The sequence below is a fragment of the Diuraphis noxia genome, unplaced genomic scaffold, assembly GCF_037042655.1.
Source record: "Diuraphis noxia isolate RWA-SAM2 unplaced genomic scaffold, SU_Dnox_SAM2 contig0001, whole genome shotgun sequence".
Classification (NCBI taxonomy): domain Eukaryota; kingdom Metazoa; phylum Arthropoda; class Insecta; order Hemiptera; family Aphididae; genus Diuraphis; species Diuraphis noxia.
Genome location: NW_028301711.1, coordinates 50346717 through 50373994, shown reverse-complemented (window position 1 = coordinate 50373994; position 27278 = coordinate 50346717). Strand labels below are relative to the sequence as shown.

At 26.4% G+C, this 27278-nt stretch overlaps 2 protein-coding genes across 4 annotated transcripts in view; one reads left to right on the top strand and one right to left on the bottom strand.

The window, feature by feature from the left end:
- Positions 1-25882, bottom strand: part of DNAlig3 (DNA ligase 3) — a 42012-nt gene extending 16130 nt beyond the window's left edge. For 2 of the 3 annotated variants that reach the window (XR_016189388.1, XM_089215926.1), the window contains exons 1-6: positions 25688-25881; positions 4571-4874; positions 4257-4478; positions 3395-3513; positions 3087-3304; positions 2929-3006 (exon numbers count right to left, since the gene is read on the bottom strand). Coding sequence is in view for 1 of the 3 variants with exons in the window: in XM_089215926.1 (XP_089072052.1) it covers positions 2929-3006; positions 3087-3304; positions 3395-3513; positions 4257-4478; positions 4571-4865 (932 nt within the window). In the remaining 2 variants the exon portion in view is untranslated. Of the gene's footprint in view, positions 1-2928; positions 3007-3086; positions 3305-3394; positions 3514-4256; positions 4479-4570; positions 4875-25687 lie in introns of all 3 variants that reach the window. The other variant, XR_016189389.1, reaches the window with a different exon arrangement.
- LOC107162170 (uncharacterized) lies at positions 11413-23365 on the top strand. Its single transcript, XM_089216530.1, has 4 exons — positions 11413-11814; positions 22002-22150; positions 22240-22438; positions 22905-23365. The coding sequence occupies exons 2-4, from the start codon at positions 22013-22015 to the stop codon at positions 23015-23017; spliced, it is 450 nt and encodes a 149-aa protein (XP_089072656.1). The 5' UTR covers positions 11413-11814; positions 22002-22012; the 3' UTR covers positions 23018-23365.
- Positions 25883-27278: the final 1396 nt, after the last annotated feature.

The window sequence follows — 27278 nt, the reverse complement described above, 5'->3', positions numbered from 1 at the left end:
ATTTTTCAGATATGAGATTTCTAAGTAAAGCAGTTAAGTGCATAGATAATTTAAATTATTATTACTCAAGTATTAGGTGATTAATATAATTTTTAATAGTAATATCATTAATTCTAAATACTATTTATACATTTTGATCAATGATAATATGCATTCTACTAAAAATCTCATAAATACAAAATAAAAACTACATTTATCTTATGACCAAGTCTATAATTTAATTCATGATCTATATAATTTGGTAAACTTCAAAGCCCATAATGCTGTATTTGTTTTTTTAAATACATTGTATATTGTATCATAATCATGTAATTTCTAAAATAATAGTAAGTAACTTTAGTATAGAAAATCATTTAATATTGAATACGATTTAAAATTAACTTTAATTTTCAGTATAAGAAAATAAAATTCAAGAAGGTTTTAAAAAGTAGTAATAAATTCATATTTTATGTTTTTATGCACATCAAATTTATTTATTTTAACTGCGACCATATCCTTACATATTTATAGAGTATTCAAATTTCGAGCCCTAACTATATCCTCAGTTAAAATTATAAAAAAATATTTGTGCTTTTACATTAATCTTTATACATTTTTAAGAGTAATTTTACTTAAATATTTTTTACCATAACCGGAAATTTGTTACACCACCTCCCACCACTCGGAACGGCTTCGGCAACAATATCAATTTATAAAGTAACAATAAATAGCTGGAACAACAATACAGATTACGTCCAACTAAAGTCACGTTCATAAAATAAAATAACTAAACTTTTCAAGATAGCGTTACAAACCTAACTTAACTTTTATTTAAAAACTTGAACTTTAACAATGTTTTTTTCTTTTGAATTGAAAATAAAATATCGATTCGCTGCATAGGGAATAGGGATATGTACAAACACAGACCTTACATTGCAAATGAAAACATACAATGATTTATTTAGATATTATTTTTGGAAACTCTTACGTAGGTACGATATACATATACCTAAGTCCACAATGTTAGGATATAAATACAATATTTAATCTATCGTTTCAATAAAACCGTAACAGAAGCGATTATCGATAACAGGTTACTATCAAAAACGATACATAAATTAGGTACATATGTAAATACGTAACTTGTCTGACATGAGATGATAAATGGCTGGAATTTACTTATCTACAAGCTGTAGGTAATGAATAACAATTGACCGCAAAAATGCCAAAAGCATTTTACAATAATAATAAATAAAAGGGAAAGGAATATATATATAATATCATACTTTTTTTTTTTTATTTAGAAAATTTACAATCTGTATTTCACAACACAATAGGTAAATTAGATGACTGACATAACACTATATAATATATAAAATAACATATAGCACAAGATGAGGGAAATCATCCAGCGATGGTACCCTCCAGAATATCATACTTGGATTCTACCATTTTCGACTAGTTAGATTTTTTTTTATAATAGGTACATCGTGATCACGATATTTGGTACAACTGAATATCTCAGAAGGATGAACTTGAATTGAAATGGGGTTTTCGGGAGGTGATAGGGAGTACTTAAATACATATTTTCAGACCAATTTCAAACTTTTTAGCTCTCGGTACGCGCATGCGCAATACAACTTACTCTTTTTTAAATGGTAACCCAAAGATTTTTCTGCAGATTCGAGTAAGTATTTTTTTTAAAGTCTATTGTAGGTATAAAAAGTTTTTTTCTATTTTCAAATATAACCAAGTTAAAGTAAATCAAAATTTAGATTTATGCATAATTCGTGTTTATAATGACATTTTCATTTATAACCACTAGAAAGTAATAATAATAAAATAAGAGTAAAGTAATTAAACATTATTTTTATTGTATTTATTTTTATTCATACCAAAACCAATTTTGAATTTCTTCGAACAAGTGTTAAATAGCATAAATGAAGCAAGTTACGTTGATCAAGTTTGGATAACAAATATTGAAAACTGTACTAAAGCTTTGGTGATCACGTATTTACGTGAATGGGATGAATAGAAAACTATTTAAGATACAGATATTATACAACGATGACCATAGATATATTGGTTGTATTTAATCAGTGTTAACATTTAGAAAATGATGATTATATGCCCTTTAGATCACGAACCAATAAAGTACTTAATCCACGGTCTAATATACTAAGTTATAATAGGCATACACTATATTAAATCAAATTAATCACACATCCAAAGTTTGATCTTCATCGAAATTATCAGAAAAATATTTTTCTCCAGAACATGAAATAAAAATGTATGCGTCTTTCAAAAAAGTAAAAAGATCGGGATCTCTAGATCCTCTCCCCCCCCCCTTAGTTATGGCCTTGTCGGTGACCACCAATCGTAGCAAAACCACTTGTAAAAAACACTATTATATATAGTCTCTGTCCACAAAGAAATTTGGATATACATAATATATGTCTGTATATTTATATTTTTGTAATTCACTTACACGTATAATATGTACAGTCGATTTTATAGATATATCAAATACCAATAAAATTTGTACATATTAATAGCGTTTTCCATCACACTGCACTGACTACACCAGTGCATATTTTTATGCTCCATATGCAAGATTAATGCGCACTGAGAGGACTTTTTTATGTTATACCATAATGCACTACGCCAGTTTTTTGCACTCAGTGTATTAAGAATCGCAAGAGCTCCAGGAGCTTGTGCACCTTATCATTATCATGATAAGTACAATAATATCCATTAAATACTTTATTATCTTTATATATCAGTGATAAGTATAGATTTTATGTTTCATCTACACTTGCATATAGGACAATTATCAGTGAACTGTACCAGCGCCACTTTGATGCAATAGTGCGGTATGGTGGAAAACGCTATAAGAAGTATTTAACTATCGTATCAGTGATACAGTATCACATTATTATTAAAACTCACATGAATTTTGGTCCACAATTAATTCTGAGATCGTGCATCACTAGCCGAATTATCATTTTCAAATCATTACCAGTACATCTGCAAAATAAATTATTTGTTTTAAATCTAAAATTTAACTTATTTAAACCTAGGTGGTATTGATTGGCAGGTTAACTTACAACGTTGCGATTGATTTGAAAAGTGCTGTTTGTGCCACTTCTGTAGTTTCAACTGATAATTTATCGAGAAAACTGTCTACTTTAGCTAATGTCAAAGTTGATTTTGATGCAGGTTTCACATCAACATTGTTACTTTTTTCAAAGAATATTCTTATCGTTTCAGCAACATCTCCCTTTTCCAAATCTTCTAGCATTGAGTTAATATTTTGATTAAATAACTTTAAACAATTAAAATATATCACGAATATTAATTTTAAAAAATTTTCGTATTTTTGTTGTTCGTCAAAAAGGATAAAATTAATTTTTACTTGACTAAATAATTTAATAAGTTGTTTTGATTGAAGATTGTAAATTCTTTTTTCCGAATTGGGCAACAACATTTTACACCATAAAAACATACTTTCTGCTCGGGTCTCATTTGACTGTTCTATAAAAAAAAACCGTTAGAACTTTATTAAAAATAAAAAAAGGTTATAATATATAGGCAGGTACCTAAATCGGTATCAAAACAACAAATTATCACATGCATAATAGAATTAAATATTAGGTACCTAATAGGTATTCAATTTTAATGTGGTATATAGCATAGGTACCTATGCGTTGAAATTGTTTTCAATTTTACGCGGATATTATTTAAGGCAACATTGGCCATTGGTTGGTTATTTTTTATTTAGCAGGTTTATTTTTAACTGTAAGGGAAGGTGCAATTGGTTTTTGGTTTAAGTGTGGCAAGGTTTTTGCCACTATAAAGAACCGGGTTGTCACCCATTCTGTACATTTAATCACGTTGCGTGAATGATTGCAGCAACAATCCGCAATATTTGGATATTATATTAATTTTAAGATAATTTATCAAAAATCAAAAAAAAAAATTTATATTTATAATATTCAACTTTCTGATGAATTGAGCATACAAGATCAAATATCTTACGCGATTATAATGTGTATTGATAATATTATATAGGTACCTAATTAAATAATTCAGTAATAAAATACCATCTAATTTGCTTTTTACGAGTTCCCTCGATTAAAAAAACAATGACGAATTTGGTAATATGCCTACAGTAGATCTTTAAGAGAAAAAAATACGAATCGAAATATAAAAAGTAATAAAAAAAAAAAATGTATTGAAGCCGAAAGTAATTGTAAATACCTATATTATCTACATACCTTTGGATAAAATTGCATAGATGAAATCTTTAAAAATTGCAGTTTTTTGCAGATGGCTGTTTTCTTGCGAGAGACTCAAACACAGTTTTCGAAAGTCTTTAAAATAGTAATCCTGCATTTGTGGCAACGATGGTTCAGCTTTTGCTTTTGATTTCTTTCTTTTCGGTGTTTCTTTTTTGTCAGTCTCATCATCATCGTGTGTTTTAAGTTTCTCCTTAGGAACTAAAATACAAAAATAATATTTATACTTACATTTATACATTTTTAGTTGCTAATGCGGATACTTTAAACAATTAACTATTTCAATATCTTACTATCGGGAAATGTCGTAAATATTTCGTTTTGGTGTTCCATGGACAGTCCATCCCAACCACCGATATCATCCACACAAGTAATTTTTGCTGTAGATGCTCTCTGCTTAGAAAATACTAATACTAAACACTGCGGATGATGCCAAGCCATCATTTTTCCATCACCAAATGGATTCGCCACAACTTTGGCGATCCTCAAGGTTCCTTGATTTAAAACTTCTTTACACTTTTTACATTTTGCCCTGTTACTCTTAGACTTTTCAGCAACGAAAAGCTTGTCCTCGGACGGTTCTTCCATATTATCAAGCTATAAAATAAATAACTAGGTATATTGAATTGAAATAATTTAATTTAATCGCATGAAAATGTAAAGAGAAAATAACCATGCAAATGTAAGAAAATAAAGTTAACCTATATATCGACTACACCGTTCAGCGAAATTAAATTAGTTAAGTAGTCACCAAAGAGATTTCATTGTTTGAGACTGACAAATGAGAATCCGAGAAAATAAAACCTAGACAGAATAAGGAGACGGTCTCACTACACATTATAGTAATAAAAAAAAAACAGTCAGAGTTTACACAGTTTTAAAATAATATTTTTAACAATAGATACACGAAATACAACAATTACCGTTATTCAATTCACGTGTTAGTAAAAAATGTCATTACTCTAGTTTTCAGTATTTTCTGTAATTTTATCAAAAACTTTTAGGTCATTTAATTTCAACAATGATCAGTTTACCATACCAATTAGTTGAAAAGTTGAATTATGAAGTTTTTTATTGTTAAATACACGTGATTTATTGAAAATGTTATTGGTACTGTATTTCAATATATTTAGCAACTTTATCAAACACACAGTTGGAGAATGTTAATGATATATAAAGTATTTACATCGAACACTCGTGATTTTTTAACTCAACCCACCATTTAACTATTTTAATTTAATAATTACTTTTAAAATTCAAAACTAGTAATAGCTATTAGCTAGGTATATATTATATAATTTATCAAAAAGAAAATTTTCGGGATTTTGAATTTTAAATGCTTGTAAAAAATAATCATGCCAATGTGTCTTTTATGTTTTTAAGCTGCTTTTAAAGCATTTTATAGACTCTAGCATTAAACATTCAAGATTTTCAAAAATCTTAATAATTATAAAGATGTTATTATCGACAATATAAAAAAATTTTCTCAAGGTTAGATCAAAATAGCTTAAAAAGAATCAAAATATTTTGATAATATTACTATTTATGTAAAATACTAATGTAAATATTTGGTATCTACGATTACATTAGTTTTTGAGTTATCCAAAAATATATTTTTTCAAAAATTCCAATTATTTCTTAATTTTCTCCTGTCTCATTCAAAATTACTGGGATTTTTAACCTCCAGAATACATCTACGTAATCACTTTTTTACAAAAAAAATATGCAGATGTTGAAAATCGGAGGATTTTTACTATATCAAATAAATGCATTCGTTACGCTAAGAATCTACAAAATATGTAAGTAATTCGCACTTTTAAGTTAAATAATTTTTGTAATATCTATATCTTTGCATATGAAATTCCAAATAATTATTAAATAAATTGTTAAAACAGTAGGGTTGTAGTTACCACCTAGGACCGCGAGTTTTAGAATTCGACAAAAATAAATAATCGAAAATAATAATATATCCGCTTAAATTACCAATCAAAACAGTCACATCCCTCACCACTTAACAATCGTAAATTACCATAATTTTATTATTTTATTTCATTCACTTTAAATCGAATAATTCAATAATCAACCATTTCATAATAACACTAAAATAAACAATGTTTCACAAAATATTTGTTAGTTCCTTAATTCGTATTGAAAATACCTTCCTATATGATGTATTTTTCGACATAACAAAATGTTGAAATTAAAAACCAATCATCCAATAACCGAAATACAATTATATTTCTAACATAAAATCTTTACCGTCGTGTAGTTTTATGAATAAACATTTCTTTATTATACGTACGTACATTTATTATCATTTATCATTTATAATGTGTAGGCAGGTATTAAAATATTATTTAAATTGATCTTATGAAAACAAATCTTAAGGGAAATTTCAATTCAATATTTCCGACTCACGTTCGAACACTGCGAACTAGCGGACTGAATGATTTATGTTACAACTCAATACATGCAACATTATTCTGTATTCATAAAAAACATAATAAATTATACAGTATACACATGGGTAAATATGTAAAATTACATCTCTCTTAGAACTAAGTAATATTTTGTCTATTTATGATAGTTTTTTTTTTTATCCTATTTCAAGTGTCATTATGGTGAGTAGTGAGTACCACAAATCATGGGCGGACAGGCCCATCGGATTCGTTATATCCGATATTTTTCCTATGTCTTAGTCGGTACCAACTACCAACAGCCTTATAATTTGTTGTGTATAGAGTATGTAAGTAAGTACTGTAATGTGGTACCTATATGGCACTAAAATTATCGTAATATTGATTATACGTAAATTCCTTAAAATACGCACAATCGAGCATTCGAATATTTTTATTGACTTCATTGCATAAAAGGTACAGGTCGCAATACTTTTCGAAAAACTAAGTATTAAAAAAAACTTCAAATATGATATTTAAAACAAAAGTTATTTCATACTGTTAGTCAGATCTTCGTGTAAAACCCATCATCCATGATGCGTATTACGTAGCCTCTAATATCAAAGAGCTATAATTACTTTTATTTAAACAAGTGTTAATACATACAACTAAATAATTATAAAATAATAAGTCTACTATGGTTAATTTTGAATAAAATGACGCTTAAAGTATAAAATGTTGACATTAATTATTTTGTTTATATTATTTTATTATATGAGTATAGGTAGGTAGGTACTTATATAACGCTCATAATATCAATAATATATAATTAAAAATTGAACGCTCATTTTCATATTACATTTCAATTAGAAGTTATAATTTTATTAAAATGCAAAATTTTACAAAATATTAATTTTTGCTTTATTTCATCATAGCTTTTGGTAATAATCTTTGATCAAAATGTATTTCATATTTAATGTTAATACACATAAATACATTGCTGGTGAGAAATTAAAATTTTAGGTACAGGGTGAAAATGTCTTAGTTTGATAATTAAAGTAAGTCCAGGCTTGTTTTTTTTTTTTATGTTGAGGATAATGACGATGGTCTACAATAAATTATTTTGCTTATAACATATTATTGTACGTTATTAGGTATGTACGATATACGATAATGTCGAATTTTAGTAAAATTTCGACGCAAAACAATATAATATACATATACATATATCATTGTAATGAAAATATATTTTTACAAAATAATAAACTTTAGGAGGTTTCTTGCAGATCTAGTTTTAAATTATTTACACGAAGTTAAACGCCAAGACATTCAAATATCTTGTGCACAGAAATTATTATTTTATTAAGTTTTAAGGGTACCTAAGCTCTAACAAGTAACGATACATAATCCAAAAAATATACGTTTTAAATATTTGCGATACATTTTAAGTGACAGGACGAAAGAGAGATTTTCTTGTGATTTCAGGCGGTATGATTACAATTTTTATACCATTATATAATAAAACTAATAATAATTGTACCTACATTATATTGTATAAAAGCTGTAACTTATAAAATCATATATTTGTACTCTTATATTATTACTATTATCATTAATACACTATGATAATAATAATAATTGCACTTGAGGTTTACAAGTTATGGTGAAAGATGATTATTTACATTTAAAAACAAAATTATTATAGTTCCTCCCCTGCAAATAAAAAGCTTATTTATGTTATGTACTATATACAAATAATTAGATCAAATTAATTTCGTTCATTGTTTGCAATAATCAAGCAAATGGATGCCTAAAATACTTAAAAATAAATACTATTTAAAATATCCAAAATATATTCATCCAGCCCGTTCGATAATTAGTATTTTTAAGATAATTATTTTAGCTTTTTTTATATTTCATTTATTTATATATATATATATATATTTTTTTTTTTTGAACATAAATAAACATACTGTTTTATACTTCTCAGAAATCTAAAAATGTTAGTTGGTATACTTTATAAAAAAAAAATCTGTTTTGAGTTCCAAACAATAGGTATATGATACTATTTCTGACTATAAACCACGTGTATTTTCTCTGAATAATTTTATATACTCGTGACTTATATAACAATATTATCTACGTGCAGCACTTATACTAAGCCGTCGATATATGCGCACCTCTAGAGGTAATTATAATATATACAAACATATTATATGCTTATGTACAGTGTAGGTACCTATATAATAATATATAATATATTAGGTATGCGGTCTCAAAAACTTTAAACTACGTTCTCTGATGCAGCAGCACAGCCATATTAGTTGTGCGTCAGAGAGCAGCCACCAAACTCCGAAAGCTCACCCTTTCCCACCAATCAAACATCACAATGAACAAGCCACCGCTAATACCACCGCACACATACACGGATTACACACTATTATAGTTGAACACCGTCGCCGTGAACAAACGGCGTATACCTACGTCATTATTAAGACTAGAGACTTATAGGAGTTTGTATGTTTTCTAATATTCATTCGAAACATAATTTATATTTTATAGACTAAACTCAGTATACTGATATGGAAATTACTTTTGATGATGTACGATATATCCATAACCATATACGGGCTAAGGGATAATTTAGATAATCAATTGATATTAGTTCGTCAATGTTGTATTCTTTAATCTTTATAATTTATTCGATTATTGCTGTACGTTTTAGTTATCGAGACTAAATACCGAGGGTGCCTCAACGGGCGTTGTGTCATTGAATCCAAATATTTTCAGCGATGAAAATTATTTTGTTGCTGCCACATTAAATTGTGATAATCCAGTTCATAGGCGGCATCTAGGGGGGGCATGAGGGTGCAGTTGCACCCTCGACAATTTTTCTGAGGGGGCAAAAGTATCATTTTGCACCTACACATAGACAAAACAACAGTAAAAAATATTTTAATTATTTTATTGTTAACAATTTTATTATACTGATATAATGTAATTTTAATAATAAAAAATAACCATGGATCATTTCATTATTTTATATCTGATTACTCAATTAATTGTACGGACTAAAATCTAAGTCTGTGATTAAATGTTAAAATAATAATAATAATAATCAAATAATGCAGGAAGCTAATTTGTCACTAAATAGCGATATGGTTCAAAATAGATCATATTGTTTATGTCAAAATAAAAAATTGTTTTTTAATAATATTTTTACATATTCATGTACATATTTGAAATACAGAGACCCAATTAATAGTTATTAATAAAGAAATTTTTTTCTATCTACATTTGTTGTAGCAATAGTTATATATTAGGGGGTACTGGGGGGCAACTTCCCTATGGATTTGTGAATGTTATTACCATAAACGTTTGCACCCACATAAGTTTCTACCAAGTGCCGCCTATGATCCAGTTAATGTTATTGAAGCTCCTAATACTTCAAACTCAACTCCTCAATGTTCTAATACTAATGTTTCTCTAGTTTCACTTCAAATATCTCAGGGCCTGGTTACTATTGAAGAATTAACACAGATTCCTAAAAAATGACAATAAAAATGGTGCGAAAAGGGTAGCTGTTAAACAGCATTTAACTTTGATAACAGGTACTCCCATGAGAGATAAACTGCAAGAAAGAGAAATTTTAAAAAGACAATTTTTTATGAATTTCTAGCTTAAAATAATTTGTGAATTTTCGTGATTTTTACGTATTTTGTCAAAATTGAAATTTTGAATGCTTATAAAAAAAATTGTGACTATGAATTTCTTTTATTTTTCAACTGCTATTGTAACAATATGTTAAGAGCCTTGTATTCAATTTTCAAGCTTTTCTGCCTAACAAATAAATTTTTATCGATATTAATTTTAAAAAAACTAATAATTATCGAAAATTTGAAATGCCTATGAATAGTTCAACTTAAGTCGAAAGTTTTTGAAAATTGCGTGGTGGATAGAATATACTTATATAAACATTCGGTGAAAATTTCATGTATCTATGGTAATTCATTTTAAAGTTACATCAAAATCCAAAATCGATTTTGTCGAAAATTTATTGTGTGTAAAAATTCCCGTTTTTTCCTTAATTTTTAGTTTGTTTATCCCAATTATTAAGAAAAATATTAAGCATTTTTACTTTTGACCCCTCAAAGTACCAACTAGATTCACTTTCTGAACGAACGAGGTACTGAAGTCAAAAATCGAAGCATTTTTACTGCAACAAAACGTGATGACAGACACAAAAAAAAAACACACATCATGGTAAAATCAATACATTCATCGCTCCGCTCAGAATCTAAAATTTTTAAATGTACATTTCATAAATAAATATTAGTACCTATTACAATATTATAATAAAATTAGCACACACATTGTTGGCTTTCAACAACCCCCCCGGAATTAATTTCCCGTTATAGCCTTTGGTAAATATTATTATGTGGGACTAGGAAACCGGCGCGGCATATAAGTACGACGACCTTCCGTTAAACTATAGTAGTAGTGATATTAATAATATATCGCTACTATTGCGCGCGTTTTAACCGAAAAGTTATTCGGCGAAGATCGCGGATAATAATATATAGTTGTCGGCAACAGGTAGGCGGTAATCACCGAGATGAGGGTAGTGAATAGAGGGAAGTCCTTTGGGAATGGAGCCGACTTTTCGCGCTCGCCGCCACCGCTGCGCCACGGCGTGACAACCGTTTTTAACGGCACGGCGGACCACGGCTGCTGCATTATAAAACCTCATGCCGCCGCATTTCCAGTGGACATTTTACCTTTGACCGTCCAACCCTCCCCGAATTTCACAATAGTTGATTATAATATCAAAATAATAAAATATTGTTCACCGGCCGACGGTATTGTAGTATATAATAATCGTTATATAAACCTATAACTTGACGTCGCGAATTCACGATTGACGTTATTGAGACGCGTTTTTAGTGATTTAATTTTTACCTCTTTTTCTTTAGCTCCACTCATGAATAACATATAATTTAATTTATTCTGAAAAATATTAAAAATAAAAATATTAAAAAATAATTATACGCGCAATAAAATATATTGCAACAACACCACAGCAATATACATCCCGTGACGAGTGCAGTCAAGCCAATAAATTCCGACAGACGTACACCAAGGTAAATTAATATAATATAAATAGGTATACACGATGTCTGATTACTAGGATCACGTATTTCAATTTTAAGACGCAAACGAAAATCTGTTCTGTACGATTTCACCTTTTTTTCAAAATTATTTGATTTCATCACATTTTTAACATTGATGATAAAATCATTACTTAATACCTACCTAATATCCCTAGGTAATTGATTATTGGTTTTACAAAAAAAAATAATAAAACAATTCATACATTTTGAGCAAATGTCTGATGTCATATACCTATAATTAAGTAACACTTGAAAAATTATTTTAAAATATCCAGCAATAAGCATACAGTTTTAAGATTTCAATATCTATATATATTTTAATGTGTTTTAAAAATGTGTGAGTATTTCTACAGTAGGTACCTACTTATCAACTGAGAAGGAGAAAATATCAAAGAATTTCATAAATTCCGTTCAAGTAAATACCACTGTTGTTAAAAAATTATAGATTTCCGCTCCCTACACTATATATTTTACCAAGAATAGAATTTGTACAAACATTTTCGTTAAGTCGTTGAAATTTTAAATTTAAATTTAATTAAACCTAACTTTTAAGATGAGAGATAGTGACTTTGGAATATTAATTTTTATATACAAATATACGTATATACCTATTTTTTATAAATCTATAATTTATAATATATATCTATTTTACAAATTGTTTAATAATGTAACAATTAATATAATTACACTTTTGATATCATTATAAATTTGTTATTATATCAAATTATTATTTTGTACTCGATAATCACAGATAACAGGTTATTATAGTAAAATTATTGTGTTCTTTGAACCAATGGTACGATGGTAATTTACAATTTTTAAACATACTAAATCATTGTTGAATTTTAAAATTTAAAAGTTATGTTTTTATATTAATTTGATATGTAATATGTTTATTTAAAAACAAACATAAATGTTTAATCATTACAATTATAATTAATTTATCGTTATAAATAATACTTGTTTCCCAATGGCTTATGAGACGCGAGTATTTGTTTAATATAAAAAAAAATAATAATAAATGTTTAAACAAACCATAAAAATATATAACTTAATTGTTTACAAGTTAAAAATATACTCGTGTACGACAGACATAATTAAATGATCAATTAGTGGATATCTATATATAGATATATACATAGTTTACTATAATGCATACTCATTCTGACCAAATAAATTTTACAACCCCACATACAATGTGTTATTATTTTATATGTTCTGTTAGGTATTAGGTGTTGAGATAAATTATCATTTCATCACATAATAATTAATACGCGATTGTTTTAAATGATGGCTAATTGGGCAATGTTGTTTAACTGAATAAAGGTGGGATCGATGGTATCAAGGGACTCGCTCTTTTCACCTCATCACTAACAATCAAATACTGCAAAATTATACTAATGTTAATACCTTTAAAAATAATAATAATTTTTCAGTATTTAATCAATGTTATCAGTTAGTTATTTTTAAAGCAAAAAAAAATTTGTTTCATTAAGGATCTAAATCTAATCGCACTCTAATATTATTCATTAATCAAATATTGTACAAAACTGCTAATATATAAAAAAATGTTTTAATAAATAGCTAGTATAAAATATTACAAATTTACAGCATAAGTACAATTACGTAGAATACATTTTTTTAAAGGTATAGCTATAGTATGTATTTTCTATGTACCAGTGTTTTTCTTAAAAAGATTATTCTAACAATTAACACGACTGCAGTAGAGTATATAGGTATAGATATTTTTTTCCAACAAAAACCATCAACTGGTTTTCATAAATTCGAAATTGAGAATCTTTGGTTTATCGACTAAATTATCCATAAGATTTTCAATATTTCAATATTAAAAAAAGTTACCTAAGCATTTATACGTTATATTTATTTCATTGTTTTACAGTAGGTAATAGGTAGGTACTTAACAATGTTCAATTACACGAAATATAGGTATAATAAAATAAAGTTGTAACACATAATGAAGTTGAAAGAATAACTTTCAAAGTACAAAAAAAGATTCAAAATTGGTTTTACGCCGAGATAATATTTTGTGTCCGTCACCGCACATTTCAAATCAAAAAAATTGCTTCAATCTTTTAGTTTGAGAAAAGGTTCACGGTAATAAGCATTTTGATGTAGCTGGTACATAGAGGAGTCAATGAAAGGAAATTTTAGTACCTACTTTTCTTAATCATTAGTAAAAGCACTAAAAGCTCACAAATAACCAAGAGAAAACGAGAACCTTTATCTAACTTTAGTTTTGCGCAAAATCCATTTTGTTTAAATTCAGGAAGGAATAATCCTAGTAAGTTAAGTAACGTGTAACTATTATTTCTAGGTCAAATACATAAACAATGTATTTTTGATACAATAGATTTGTCATACAGTTTTACAAAAATTTAAAAATATCAAAAACGAAGGCCATATTTTTTTTAAAGTTCAAATTCAAAAATAAATATAAATGGTATATTACTTTTCACCACTATATACATATAATATTATTTTCTATATACAATGCATTTTTTTAAATGTATATTTTTTCCCTTTCATACCTTACTATATAGACTACGATAGGTTGGTATTTAATTAGCAAAATATTATTCAATTAACCAAATTAAGAAGATAATTATTTTAATTATAATGTAAATAAAATATTGTGGTACCTACTATCTAGTGACTAGTGGTTAGTTGTCAAAAATTGCATAACTTAACTTAAGTGTTCGATTTTTATAGGATGTTCCCAAATATTTTTATTAAATTTAATAAACGGCACTTAAAAGAAAATAGCAATTGCTTAAAAAAAATATAGTAAAAACTGTGACAACTATAACAACTAGATCGGTAGGTATCATATATATATAAAAAAAATTATGCTGACATAGATTCTGATCCATGTCCTCCGCTTAGAATAATTTTTACGTATACTTATATACTGTTTTGTCAATGAATTCGAATTTAACACATCCATGATTCATAACAGTTACCTACTCAATAGCGAGGTAGCAAGGTATACACGAAGCCTACTATACAGCAATTCGAATTCCCCAATTTTATTTTCTATTTATAGACAAAATTAAATTTTCAGTTAAAACATCATTCACCCTTGTTAACCGGCATCAAAGGAGATCTATTTTAACAATACTACTCCTAAAGTTTAAAAATCTAATTCTATGACAAATGTGCGATAAAAAACATAAACATTCATACCTATAGTAATTATTTGGGATATATATTTTATTTTTGTAATAAAATAAAATCGGATGCAATACAAAATGTTAACTCTAAATTCTAAAGCACAATATTTTAACACAACTTATTTAGCAAATAAAACATATAATTTGTTTTTAATAAAAAATAATGTCAAATTTTCTTAGATGAAATAATATATCTTATTTAATCGTTGACGTACAATTTAGTATTTACACAATGCCTTTCGCTAAAATCATTTGAATTATAAACAATAATATATTATAACTGAATAAACAAGATATTTAAATTTTGAATTGTTTTGCATAAGCTATTCATGCAATACCTTTAAAATAAGATATTACCCGACACTTCTACGGAAAATAGAACAAATATATTATAAAGAATAAGCCAGATCCTTATTTTGAACTGTAAATGCCAGTTTGCAATTTTAGTTTTTTTTTTTTTTAATAGAAAACATGTACCAGTAAAATGTTTTGCATTTTACTCGATTTCACAATCGAGTAAAAAAAAATAATTGGTTATTTGGCGCCAGCACAGGATTGGGACCACTTTTCATTCGAATTTCGATCAGCGAGACGCTAAGTGATTACTCATCGCTTCTAGGATAATTTGTTTTCTCTTCTATTTCAACATTTTTGTGTATCTAATTTTGAGAATAAGTAATGCTTTACCTTTGGACAAATTGATTGACTAGCGTAACATTGAACTAACTATAAATTCTATTCAAACCCCAATTTTGTTTAAATGTTAACATTTTAATATTATATAAAACGTAACAAATTGTACTTCACGTACCTATAACAAAAACCATACAATAATGAAGGTATTCTTAAAACAAATATAAACAACAATAGAAATTTAAAAACTTCAATAGGTACATACATCTTAGTTAATTGCTATATTAGATAATACCTAGGTACACATTTTCATACTCAGCTTATACTAGTTGTGAAACAAACTTTATTAGTCCGTATAAATGTTAAAAAGCAGTAGATACATAACATTTTTACCGAATGTTACCGAATACTGACATTTTTCATATGCCATATTTTTTTTTTTTTTTAACATCTTCGGTCGATCAAAAAACTTGAGCGTAAAACCACAATCATTTTATACAAGTGTTGTTTGTTTTATCATTTTTACTCACATGGCAAATTTCCAAACTGTTGGAGCTATTTTAGGCTATTTAGAAACATTTAAAATTTTAAGATTTTTTAGTTTTTTCTCTGTATATGTCAATAAAATTAAGTAGTTGACATTGTAATCATAAAATCTAATAAATAAATAAACAAATAATAACAATTTTAGTTATCTTATTGTTGTAATTTAAAAACATTCATGAGTACTTGAATAGCACTAGTATTAGTGTATTATTAATGTGTTTAGAATAAGAAATTACTCTATTAATAGCCATTATAAATTTATATCATAAAATATACTTTTAGTCGTGTTTAACCGACAGCAAATGAGGCTCTGTTCTAACACATTTTTTTTATTTATCAACACATCAGCTATTTTTTCAATGTTAAGTTGTAACAATTACTAGATACTCACTTGCTACCATAAGCGAATAAAATACACACATTATATCAGATACGCTATAGCTGATTAGTTGACAGAGTGGCTTCGCTAAGAACCGTTTTTCGTATATAATTATTTTAGATTACACAGCCATTACAGCGATACCTCTATTTTTCTTTTATAGACTCTAGAGTCTAGAACAAGGATTCTCGGTAGTACGCGAACCCCTTGGAGGTACTCGACATTTTTTAAGGGGTACGATTAAGGTTTAAAATGTATTTAAGTCTTTACATTTTTCTATATATGTATTTTAATTTAGTAACTATAAGAAGGGATACCAAAAAATGTATTGGTAAACAGGGGCACAATGTTCATAAAAGTTTAAAAATCTCGGATCTTGAGTATAGAAACCTATATACTACGCACCACTTCTTGCGTACCCACTACTTTCTCACCTTTTTAATACTAGAGTTAACTGACCTGTATTCAATTTTTAATTTTTAAGATAAAGATCATTATCTAGATCGCCTCGGATTCTTTAATTCATATTTTGATTTTGAATCATAACTAATGAATAATGATCATTTAAAATGCTTTTAACTTTAGGTACTGTGTACTTTTGTAATAAAGAGAAACACATAATTTTAGACCTATAGAAAATTAAGCTGAATTACAAAAATGCATTGAATAAACCTAGAGAAAACTCTTTGCTTTATTGTAGGTGTTAGGTATGCGTTTTCATTATATATCACCCTAATAGATATTGAATTCAATGAAAAATCATTCTTTACTAAAATAATTTTGAGTGGAGAATCATTTATTTTATATTATCCTAATAAACAAGTAAAACAAATTTTTGAAAAAAACAAGACGTACATTAAATAATTGTTATTATCATATCTTAAATTATATTATTATTTTTATTAACTTATAAAGCTATAAGTTAATACATCCGAGGTACGTTCATAATATTAGAACAGGTGTAAATATTAATAAGTCATAAATGTTTTAAAACGGCATTATTTATAGAAAATAATAATATATGTTGATATTATAGATGTTGTAGATGCTTAAACGTAATGTCAAAAATTAACATTTTTAAGTTACGTTAGGTAATTTAAGTATCTAGTTATTAATTTTGTTAAAAACTCAGTTTTGCATAAATTCTCGTTTTTCAGTTTTTTTTCCCCAACCAATGATTTAAACGTACCAAATAAACCAAAAAAATACAAACACATTGTATAACCAAAAAATACATCTATGGCTCCTCTCAGAATCAAAAAAGTAACAGTTTAAATAGTCCTTGAAATTAAATTTATACGTCTCAAAAACAATAAATTACTTGAAGATAACAGTTAACAAATTAAACAAACATACGATACACATTTTATAAGTTAAATAATTATTAAAACTGTCCTTTTAATAAAAAAAAAAAACATTAAATAAATACTGAATCTATATTTAATAGCCAATTTTAACATAGTAAAATTTAAAAGGCACCGAATACTATTATTTTAATAACCTTTCATTGTATAGATATATAAGCGAAGTTATAAAAACAACCTATTTGTATATTTCAAACAAAACTTGTTATTTTTATTCACTTTTTTGTAAAAGCCTATATATTATATTATATATACCTACCTACAAAAAAACATCCACAATAATAAGCACCTACAGAAACAATTTATAAGGAGATTTAATTTTTAACAATTTCCGTAGTAACATAATAAAAAAACAATCAACTCCAAATTAATATCTTTACTTAATTCTTTGACGTACACAGCAGGATTAGTATAAAAAAAAAAACGAGCAGGAAGAAAATATAATTAAATCATCATTCAACATGCTTTAATTTGATTGTTTAACGAAATTAAAATTATATCATACTTCCATTTTTTTTTTTGTATTTTTAATAAATTGGTATTTAAAAGAGCAGTTTCACATAATAAATCATGCAAGTATGCATCACTGCCAACACTCCTGCATCAGCAATGTTATAATGTCTTCTTTTAGAAGTAACATAAATAAAAAACATTCTAACAAAGATTAAAAAATTGAATATTACATTGCTAGCAAAGTATTTTATTTAAACAATTTATAGAAACTCTAATCTACAAAAATATCTGGATAATTGTTCAAAATTATTATTTATTATTAAGTGTTTTACCAACTTCATTACTTAGATAATTTACGTTATGTGTTTAAGTTAATGAGTGTGATTATCAAATACATTTAATTGTATGGGGGGCTTCAGTCCCATAACACCCCTTGCTTACACCACTGAATTAACACAAAATTGAAAATATAAATATCAAAATCTCAAAAATTATCAATCTAATATATACATATATGTATATACATAACTTAAAATTGTTTATATTTAGAGATAATAAATAAATTTGTGTGTTTAAAATGTTAAGATAATATTTTTTTTTTTGATAAATCAAACTGTTGACAAACAATTGCGTTAAAACTTAACATGTTGAACATTTTTATCAACTTTTTTACACTCAAATTAAAAATAACAAATGAAGAAAATCTATAATTAAAGAATAGGGATATAATATATTATTAAACTTATAGAATACTCCTTCTACTAAAAAAAATGTTAGTCAAAACGAAGGATATCTACAAAATGTAGATAACAGTGATCAAAACTACTAACTTAAAAAGCAGATAATTGTAAATCAATGCATTTCACTATACATTAGTTAGAAATCATAACATTAAATATTAATGGGTACAAACATTTTTGTTCTTCAATTCTTCCAATTTCTATCAACTTACTCACACTAATTTAAATCTAACATTTAAAAAATATGAAATATATAAAAATATTTGATTATTCTCAAAATGCATAAAAATAAAAGTCCTCAAGTAAATAAGATTAAACCTATTGTAAGGAAAAAATAAGTTATAAAAAAAAATAAAATAAACTATTCAACGTTTTTAAATTTATGTTATGAATAATACATTAACAGCAGCCACATACTTGTATATGTATTTAACTAAATCTAGAACTAAAATGAACTATGGTTAACTAATAAATAAGCAACAATTTGCTAATATCTGCAATAACAATATTTGATTATTGCCTTAGTGTGTATACACATTAACACATTGAAAACATATATAATTCAAGCTATAAAAAAGACATCAACTGAAAAACTAAAATAATGAGAACAAGATTAAAGATAAAGTTTTTGCAAGCTATTTTATTTAACTTTGTCATTAACAATAAAAACATCTTAAAATTACATTTTTTATACTCTAACTCTATGAAAATGAAATAATAAAATATTAATACACCTAAAAGGTTACAAAAGTAATTGAAAACGCAATCCTAATACCAAATACTTTTAATCAAGTAAATAATTTTATAAAATAGTTAATAACAACTTATTAATAGTATAAAAGTTTCAGTTTCAAAGTTTAAACAAAGCACAAATAATCATACATCACTATACAGTGATGAAAGAGAAAGTTATCAATTGATTTATTTAGTCTTTTGTTTGTAGTCTTAAAATATTTTTACTGTTTTAAAAAAATAGACCATAAACTATAACAATGTGCTATATTTATCATTTAACAATTATTATATCTCTTGGAAAATATATGATTCACACTATATACAATGGCGGTTTATCTGAAAAATAGGCCCATGCACAAAATTAAGAAACTCTCCTTCATTTTTTAATTAATAATATGTTTAAATATAGAGGTACCAGGTAATAATTAAAATGTAATGCAAATGGTTCATGATAAAATAATAAAATCTAATGCAAATTAATTAGTTAAATACTATACATTTTTGTTAAAATTTAAATTACGAGTATTGTCAAAATAAAATAGAATTACTTACATAAAAGTAATAATATAATATTTAATTGATATTTTGTTTGCTCCATGAATAATTTTTTTATTAATTTTAATTTAGAAAATAAATGTTCTGCTTTTGCTACTGTGCCAAGGAGTATTAAAAATATCTTACATACTATAAAAAATTTCAGAAAATATTTTAGTTGAAATCTCTATAAGTAATTCAGTAATTGTTTTAACTGATGATCATTTTGTAATTTCTTCATGTTAAACATTTTCTCAATTGTAATTTCTTTAAAAAAAAAATCTGAACAATACAATTTGACCAATAAGAGCATCAGATAAATCAGAATCATATTATTTCATCAATTCATAAGCGGAGAAATAAATGTGTGCATCAGTTAAACTAATCAATGAGTTCAGTACATTATCTAATGTTAAATCGGGTGTTAAATAAAATATATTAATTTTAAAATGTTCTTCTGCTGAGATACTCTTCGATTTATTTTTGATTTAGAAATTAATGTGGTATGCCACATTTTTATTATTATTATTATTATTTCTATTGCTATTTCAAAAAAACACTGTATTTTAATAAATATTCTTGAAGATTTATCAACATAGAATTAAGTAAAGTAATGTCTGTACTTAGTTTATGTTTAGGAGATTGGAGAATTTTTAATTCAACATTTACAGTTTACAGAATTTTACCAATGAAAATCACACTAAATATCAATTTAAAATCTTAATAGTGAGTAATAAGAAGACATTATACCCGCATGTGTTGTCTCTGTCTTACAAGAGCGTAACATAGCAATTTTTACGCTCAGCAGAACACGTGTAGCTCTGTTAGTTTAAAATTTAGAGTGAATTGATCTCTTATAAAAACTAAAGGTAACATTATTTTTGAGGGATTCTCATGGGCTTTTTATTATATTTTAATTTTAAAGTGAGTTATAAGTATTTTAAAATTGTAAATTGTTTGTATATCTTAAAATACTCATAACTCACTTTAAAATTAAAATATAATAAAAAGCCCACGAGAATCCCTCAATAATAATGTTACCTTTAATTTTTATAAGAGATCAATTCACTCTAAATTTTAAACTAACAGAGCTTAATGTGATATGCTGAGCGTAAAATTTGTTATGTTATGCATTTGTAAGATGAAGAAAACACTTGCAGGGATCACATTCTCATAATGGGCAACACTATCCAAGAATCTATATATGCACACATGTATGACATACCACTAACTATACAGTAAATTTATATTCTAAATAAAATTATAAAGGTGTAGAATTATACATTTAATTATTCTCTTTCACCGTGTGAATTAAATTGGACTTAATTAAGGCTAAAATTAATCATACTTATCATTTATTTTAAATGTCACACACCCATCTAAAACTAATTAATTACATAATTTATTATAATTGGTAACCTAGACATAAATTTTAATAATATTTAATATTAGTGATTGTCAACATTAATTTGAATATTAGGAACAAATTAAAATGCATATAACTATAATTGTATCAACATGTACAATTAAGAATGACAAATTAATAACTTATAGGTATAATTATTTTATAATTTATTTACAGACAATAAAAATATGTCAACATATTGGTGGAAAATAATAGTCTTGCAAATATTGATAACTACAGTAATCAGTTCAAATGGACTGGAGCTTGGTAATGATTCAAAATTATCAAATGAAAATATTATTTCATTATTTAAACAGTTTTTAGAGGTAATACTGATGAGCAATGAAATGAAAATGAATTCGTAATGAACAAATAATTACACCTGCTACTTTTTATTTATTTGTTGAGTAAATAGGATATGAATATACATGCTGTTAAAGAGAATGATAAATTGGAGAAAATAAAAGATTTTTATCAACCAACATTAACATCAATTAATGGCAAATATTTAGAAAAATTCATAGAGAATGAACTGAAAAATGAAGATTTACAGCAATCAACGTTTGAAAACCTTCAAAATATGAAAAGTATTGATCATTTTAACAAGAAAAGAGGTAAGAAAAATCATAAGTCCATAAATTATGTTGAATATTTTAATATACTATGCATAATATAGTAACAGGCGCATCATTTGGTGAGTAGGGAGTGTACATGCCCAAAATAAAGCAAAAATGACAACATTTATTTTTATTTTTGATATTGAGTCAGTATTTTGTATTATCAAATTTCTACTTTTTTAAAATACATTTTTTCTGTGATGCGACAATTGACCAATTAACAAAGCCAAATTTGAAATCACAATATATTATGTTATAAAGAACAAATAACAATAATAATATAATATATAGATGGCACAACATAATTTTTTGTAAAAATTACAGCTATGGGACACGAACAAAAAATTCTAATTGAGACTAACTAGAAACTGAAATGATATGCCTGAATAGTATAAATTTATGAATAGCTACACTAAGTATTTATTTAATTATTTATTTTATAATACATAATTTTCTTTTACAGATAAATCAAACTTATGTTATTTTAAGATCTGCAACAAAAAAAAATCTGTAGACGACTATGACAAATTCATCCGTTATGTGACAAAAAGATATTATAATCCACAACAGTTTTAAATTATCATTTTTGATTTTATTGGAAAAAAAAATTTAATTTCAAAATATATTATTCCAATAAAATAATAACATTAATAATAAGTAGTTTGATATAGTGAAGATTTACTTATCATAATTTATTAATGTATTATTATGATTTATACTTATATACAAATAATTAAAACATAGTAAATATTTAATGTACCTATTAGTTAAATAGATTAGATATTTAGATATTATGAATCTCATTGATGCACATTGTCATTGATGTAATAAAGTTAAATAGTTTTCATTACTATATTATTAAATTTTAGTAGCTTTTTATCAATGTGCTTGAAATAAAATATACTAGAATGTGCTTATATATTATATTGTGGTATAAACTGAGAACAGAAAAAAAAAAATAATGCTTAAAAAAGACAAGATACCACATATACCATAAATATTCTGATGTTCTTATTTTACTATTTTTACTTTCAGATCACTTAAGTAGATCGTAAAACTTAGGCACCTACATAGGCGCATATAGGGGGGTGCTTAGCACTCCCAGGTTTAAAATTAGCACCGCATAAACTATTTAAAATATTTATTACATAGTCATATCTTTTGAAATATTATTATATAAATCTGTTTATGTATATCAGAATATTTTGAAAATATCAACAGTTAGTTTATCAGCAGAAATGATGGTTTTAATGAATAGTCTACCAGCCAGCTTTATATATGAAGGCATGAAAAATCAATGTTATAAAAGTTCGTTTCCAAATGTCTGTAAGCTATTGGGAATAACAATTCCAATTTCTTCGTCAACGTGTGAACGCTCCTTCTCAGCTATGCGTAGATTGAAAAACTGGTTACGCACCAATATGGGCCAAGAAAGATAGAAAGATTTACCAAGCTATCTACGCTTAGCATTGAGAGAGATCTTACCAATAAAATAGAGGGGGAAATTATAATGCAAACATTTTCAATATCAAACAGAAAATTAAATTTTGTCTAACATTAATAATTAATGATTACATGTTATTATAACTTTTAATATAATTACAAAATATTTATTTTTATTTTTAATAAAATTTATAATTATTGCAATGCAATTATTATAGTATTAGGGTGGTGTAGTGGGGGGCTTCACTCCCCATGGGTCTGTGTACTATAAATTATTTCAGCACCCCCTAAATTCACACCCTATGTGCACCTATGGGCACCTACCTTAATTTTAAGAAGGACCCTCTTATTTTTCTCAATATACGATAAATTATAGATGCTATGTAAGTAAAATCCCATCAAAATTAAGAAGTCAACTATTTTGTATACACCACAGGAAGGCTTTTACATAAATTCCCTGACAGCAGAAATACTTATCTATGAATTTAAATTATGCGGTTATAACAATTTAATTATTATAAGTATTTTTCATCATGATATCATATATGTTATTAAAAAATAATAACAGAAAATCAGTAATTAGTTTTGTGCAAAAACTTATTTTTACATGAGACATTTTTAGTGAAGAGCAAAATGTATCTAACATTAAAATATGAACAAATATGTATACAGTGTGTTTCCTTTTAAAGGTAACACTAAATAATTCTGTCCAGTGACATTGAATTAATATTCGGATTTCGGGAGGGGATAGGGAATACATAAATACACATTTCGTGATACAACTTGCATTTTTTTAAATGGCAACAGGTGTTTTGAATACCAAATTCGGATAGACCGAATTTTTTTAAGTCGATTTGGTCCTTTTTACCATAGCTCTAAAATCAAAATTGACTAAATGGCAACCAGCCAAAGTTTCGATTAATATTATTGAATTTTTCACCAATCATACTAGAATTTTATGAATTATTATGAAATTTTATTTATTATTTTTGTATCCGTAATAGGTTTGCAGATATTATTAAATCATTTTAATCATTTTAATTAATTCCTCAAAATTAAATTTAAATGATTTAATAATATCTGCAAACCTATTACGGATACAAAAATAATAAATAAAATTTCATAATAATTCATAAAATTCTAGTATGATTGGTGAAAAATTCAATAATATTAATCGAAACTTTGACTGGTTGCCATTAAGTCAATTTTGATTTTAGAGCTATGGTAAAAAGGACCAAATCGACTTTAAAAAATTCGGTCTATCCGAATATGGTATTCAAAACACCTGTTGCCATTTAAAAAAATGCAAGTTGTATTGCGAATGCGCACACAGATAGAACTAAAAATGTAACTAAAATGTCACTGGACAGAATTATTTAGTGTTACCTTTAAAAGGAAACACACTGTATATTTGGTACCTACCTATTAAATTGTTTAATGTTTATACTAAATTATTTTTATGAAATTGTTGGGCTGTAATAGTATAATGAAGAATGATTTTTAAAATTTAAATCAAAGCTTGCATATAAGTAGACTGAATAGGTATAGATTAAACCTATGAATTATAATAAAAGCAGTGTGTAAGAGTTACCTATTAGTGCTTCTCATATAATATAAAATTGGAAGTGCAACACAATTATTATTGAAGTTTAAGGTATAAAACACACATCCAAGGGTCCACGGTTACTGATGGATGTTAATATGTTCGAAATTTCGAAATTTCGAATGTTGATGATTGAAAACGAATTAACAAGAAAATTTAAAAACAGAACATACATTACACACTAAACAGTAAGTACTCACCAGTCACCGGCCAGTGTGGATAGTACTTCAGTTGGTTATTTTTTTATCTACTCACAACTGTCCACTATAATATGTATATAATAGTCTATACCACAGATCACAATTCACAATATGAAAATAATTTTCTCCATAGTCCATACATACTTAACTGTCTGTCTAGTGAGTAGTGTCTACACTATGAACTACATGCCGTCGTTTAGTGGTTATCACATAAATGATTACCGTACGCGTTATCATCTATTAGCATTCCCTTATCAATCTATGAATTATGAATTGATAACAAACCATAACAATAGTATCAGAATGTAGAATTGTAGAAACTGTTGCGTGCCACTGTCATGAATTAAGATATCGTAATAAATAAATGAATTAATACATTTTAATTCGTGGTCACGGACTCACGGCCACGGTCTAAGAAGATCTTCTAAAGACAATCTTCCGCAGATATAGATAATAAACTAGATTGCTAGGTTCCCCATACTTACTATGCAAACGTTTGAGGTCATATAAATATATGATATATTATTCGCCATTACTAGTAGGTCAATAGTATCTTATCACGTTATAATTTTGATAAAATTGAAAAATTTCTTCTTTTCCTTCTAATGGGGTCAGCCACCCTGGTCCTCAATTTCCATTTACTACTATCCTTAGCATCCTCCTTACAAACACCAGTCATTCTCATATCGCTCTCTATAACTTCAAACCATTCTTTTTCGGATTTTCTCTGCGAATAATGGCAATAATTTTCTTGTGTCATTTTCTGTAAATAGAAACAATTATTATTGTCGCGGAGCAGCAGTTTTAACTGTCCCCTATACTCTACAGTCTACATGTATAGAACAACGTAGCATTATTCACTTAAACAAACGTTCAACCCTGCGGCGTATTTAAGAATTGTTATAGGGAGGGGATGACCCATTGAATATCACACATAAAAGTAACATATAAAAATACTAAACACGATTTAGTGTCTAGTTATATATTGGTAAATTCTTTAATAATAGAAAAGAAGACCAAGGGGGAATTAATCCCCCCCCCCCGTAAATACGCCGCTGGTTAAACCTCGATAATTAATAAAAATAAATGTTTAAAACAATAATAACAGAAGATAAGTATTGTTACAAATAAATAGATTCATAAAGAAGCTATCTTTCAAATTTTTCCCTTTACCGTAGTATTTTTAAATTCATAAAAAACAATACATTTTTTATCGATGACAATATGGTAATATTTTTTATTCAATTAAAATTACAAATTCAATGATACAATAATAATATAAAAAGCAAAAACAATTTTTTAATATATATGTGGACATGTGGTAGTAATTATTATTACACACAAACCCTGAAACGTACGTCAGTCATATTTTCAATGTAATTGTTTGAAACACAGTTAGCATATAAAAAACCAGACTCATCAGTACATCTACAAAAGCATCTACAGCTTCATTGCATGATATAGAAATGATAATCCAAAAAAATGTTGTTAACCATTTTCCAAGATCATTATTTTCAGTAGTATAGCTAGGCTTCTTTTAAAATATTTCTAGCATTGAATCTAAAAAATAATATTTAGTTGAAAGACCTGA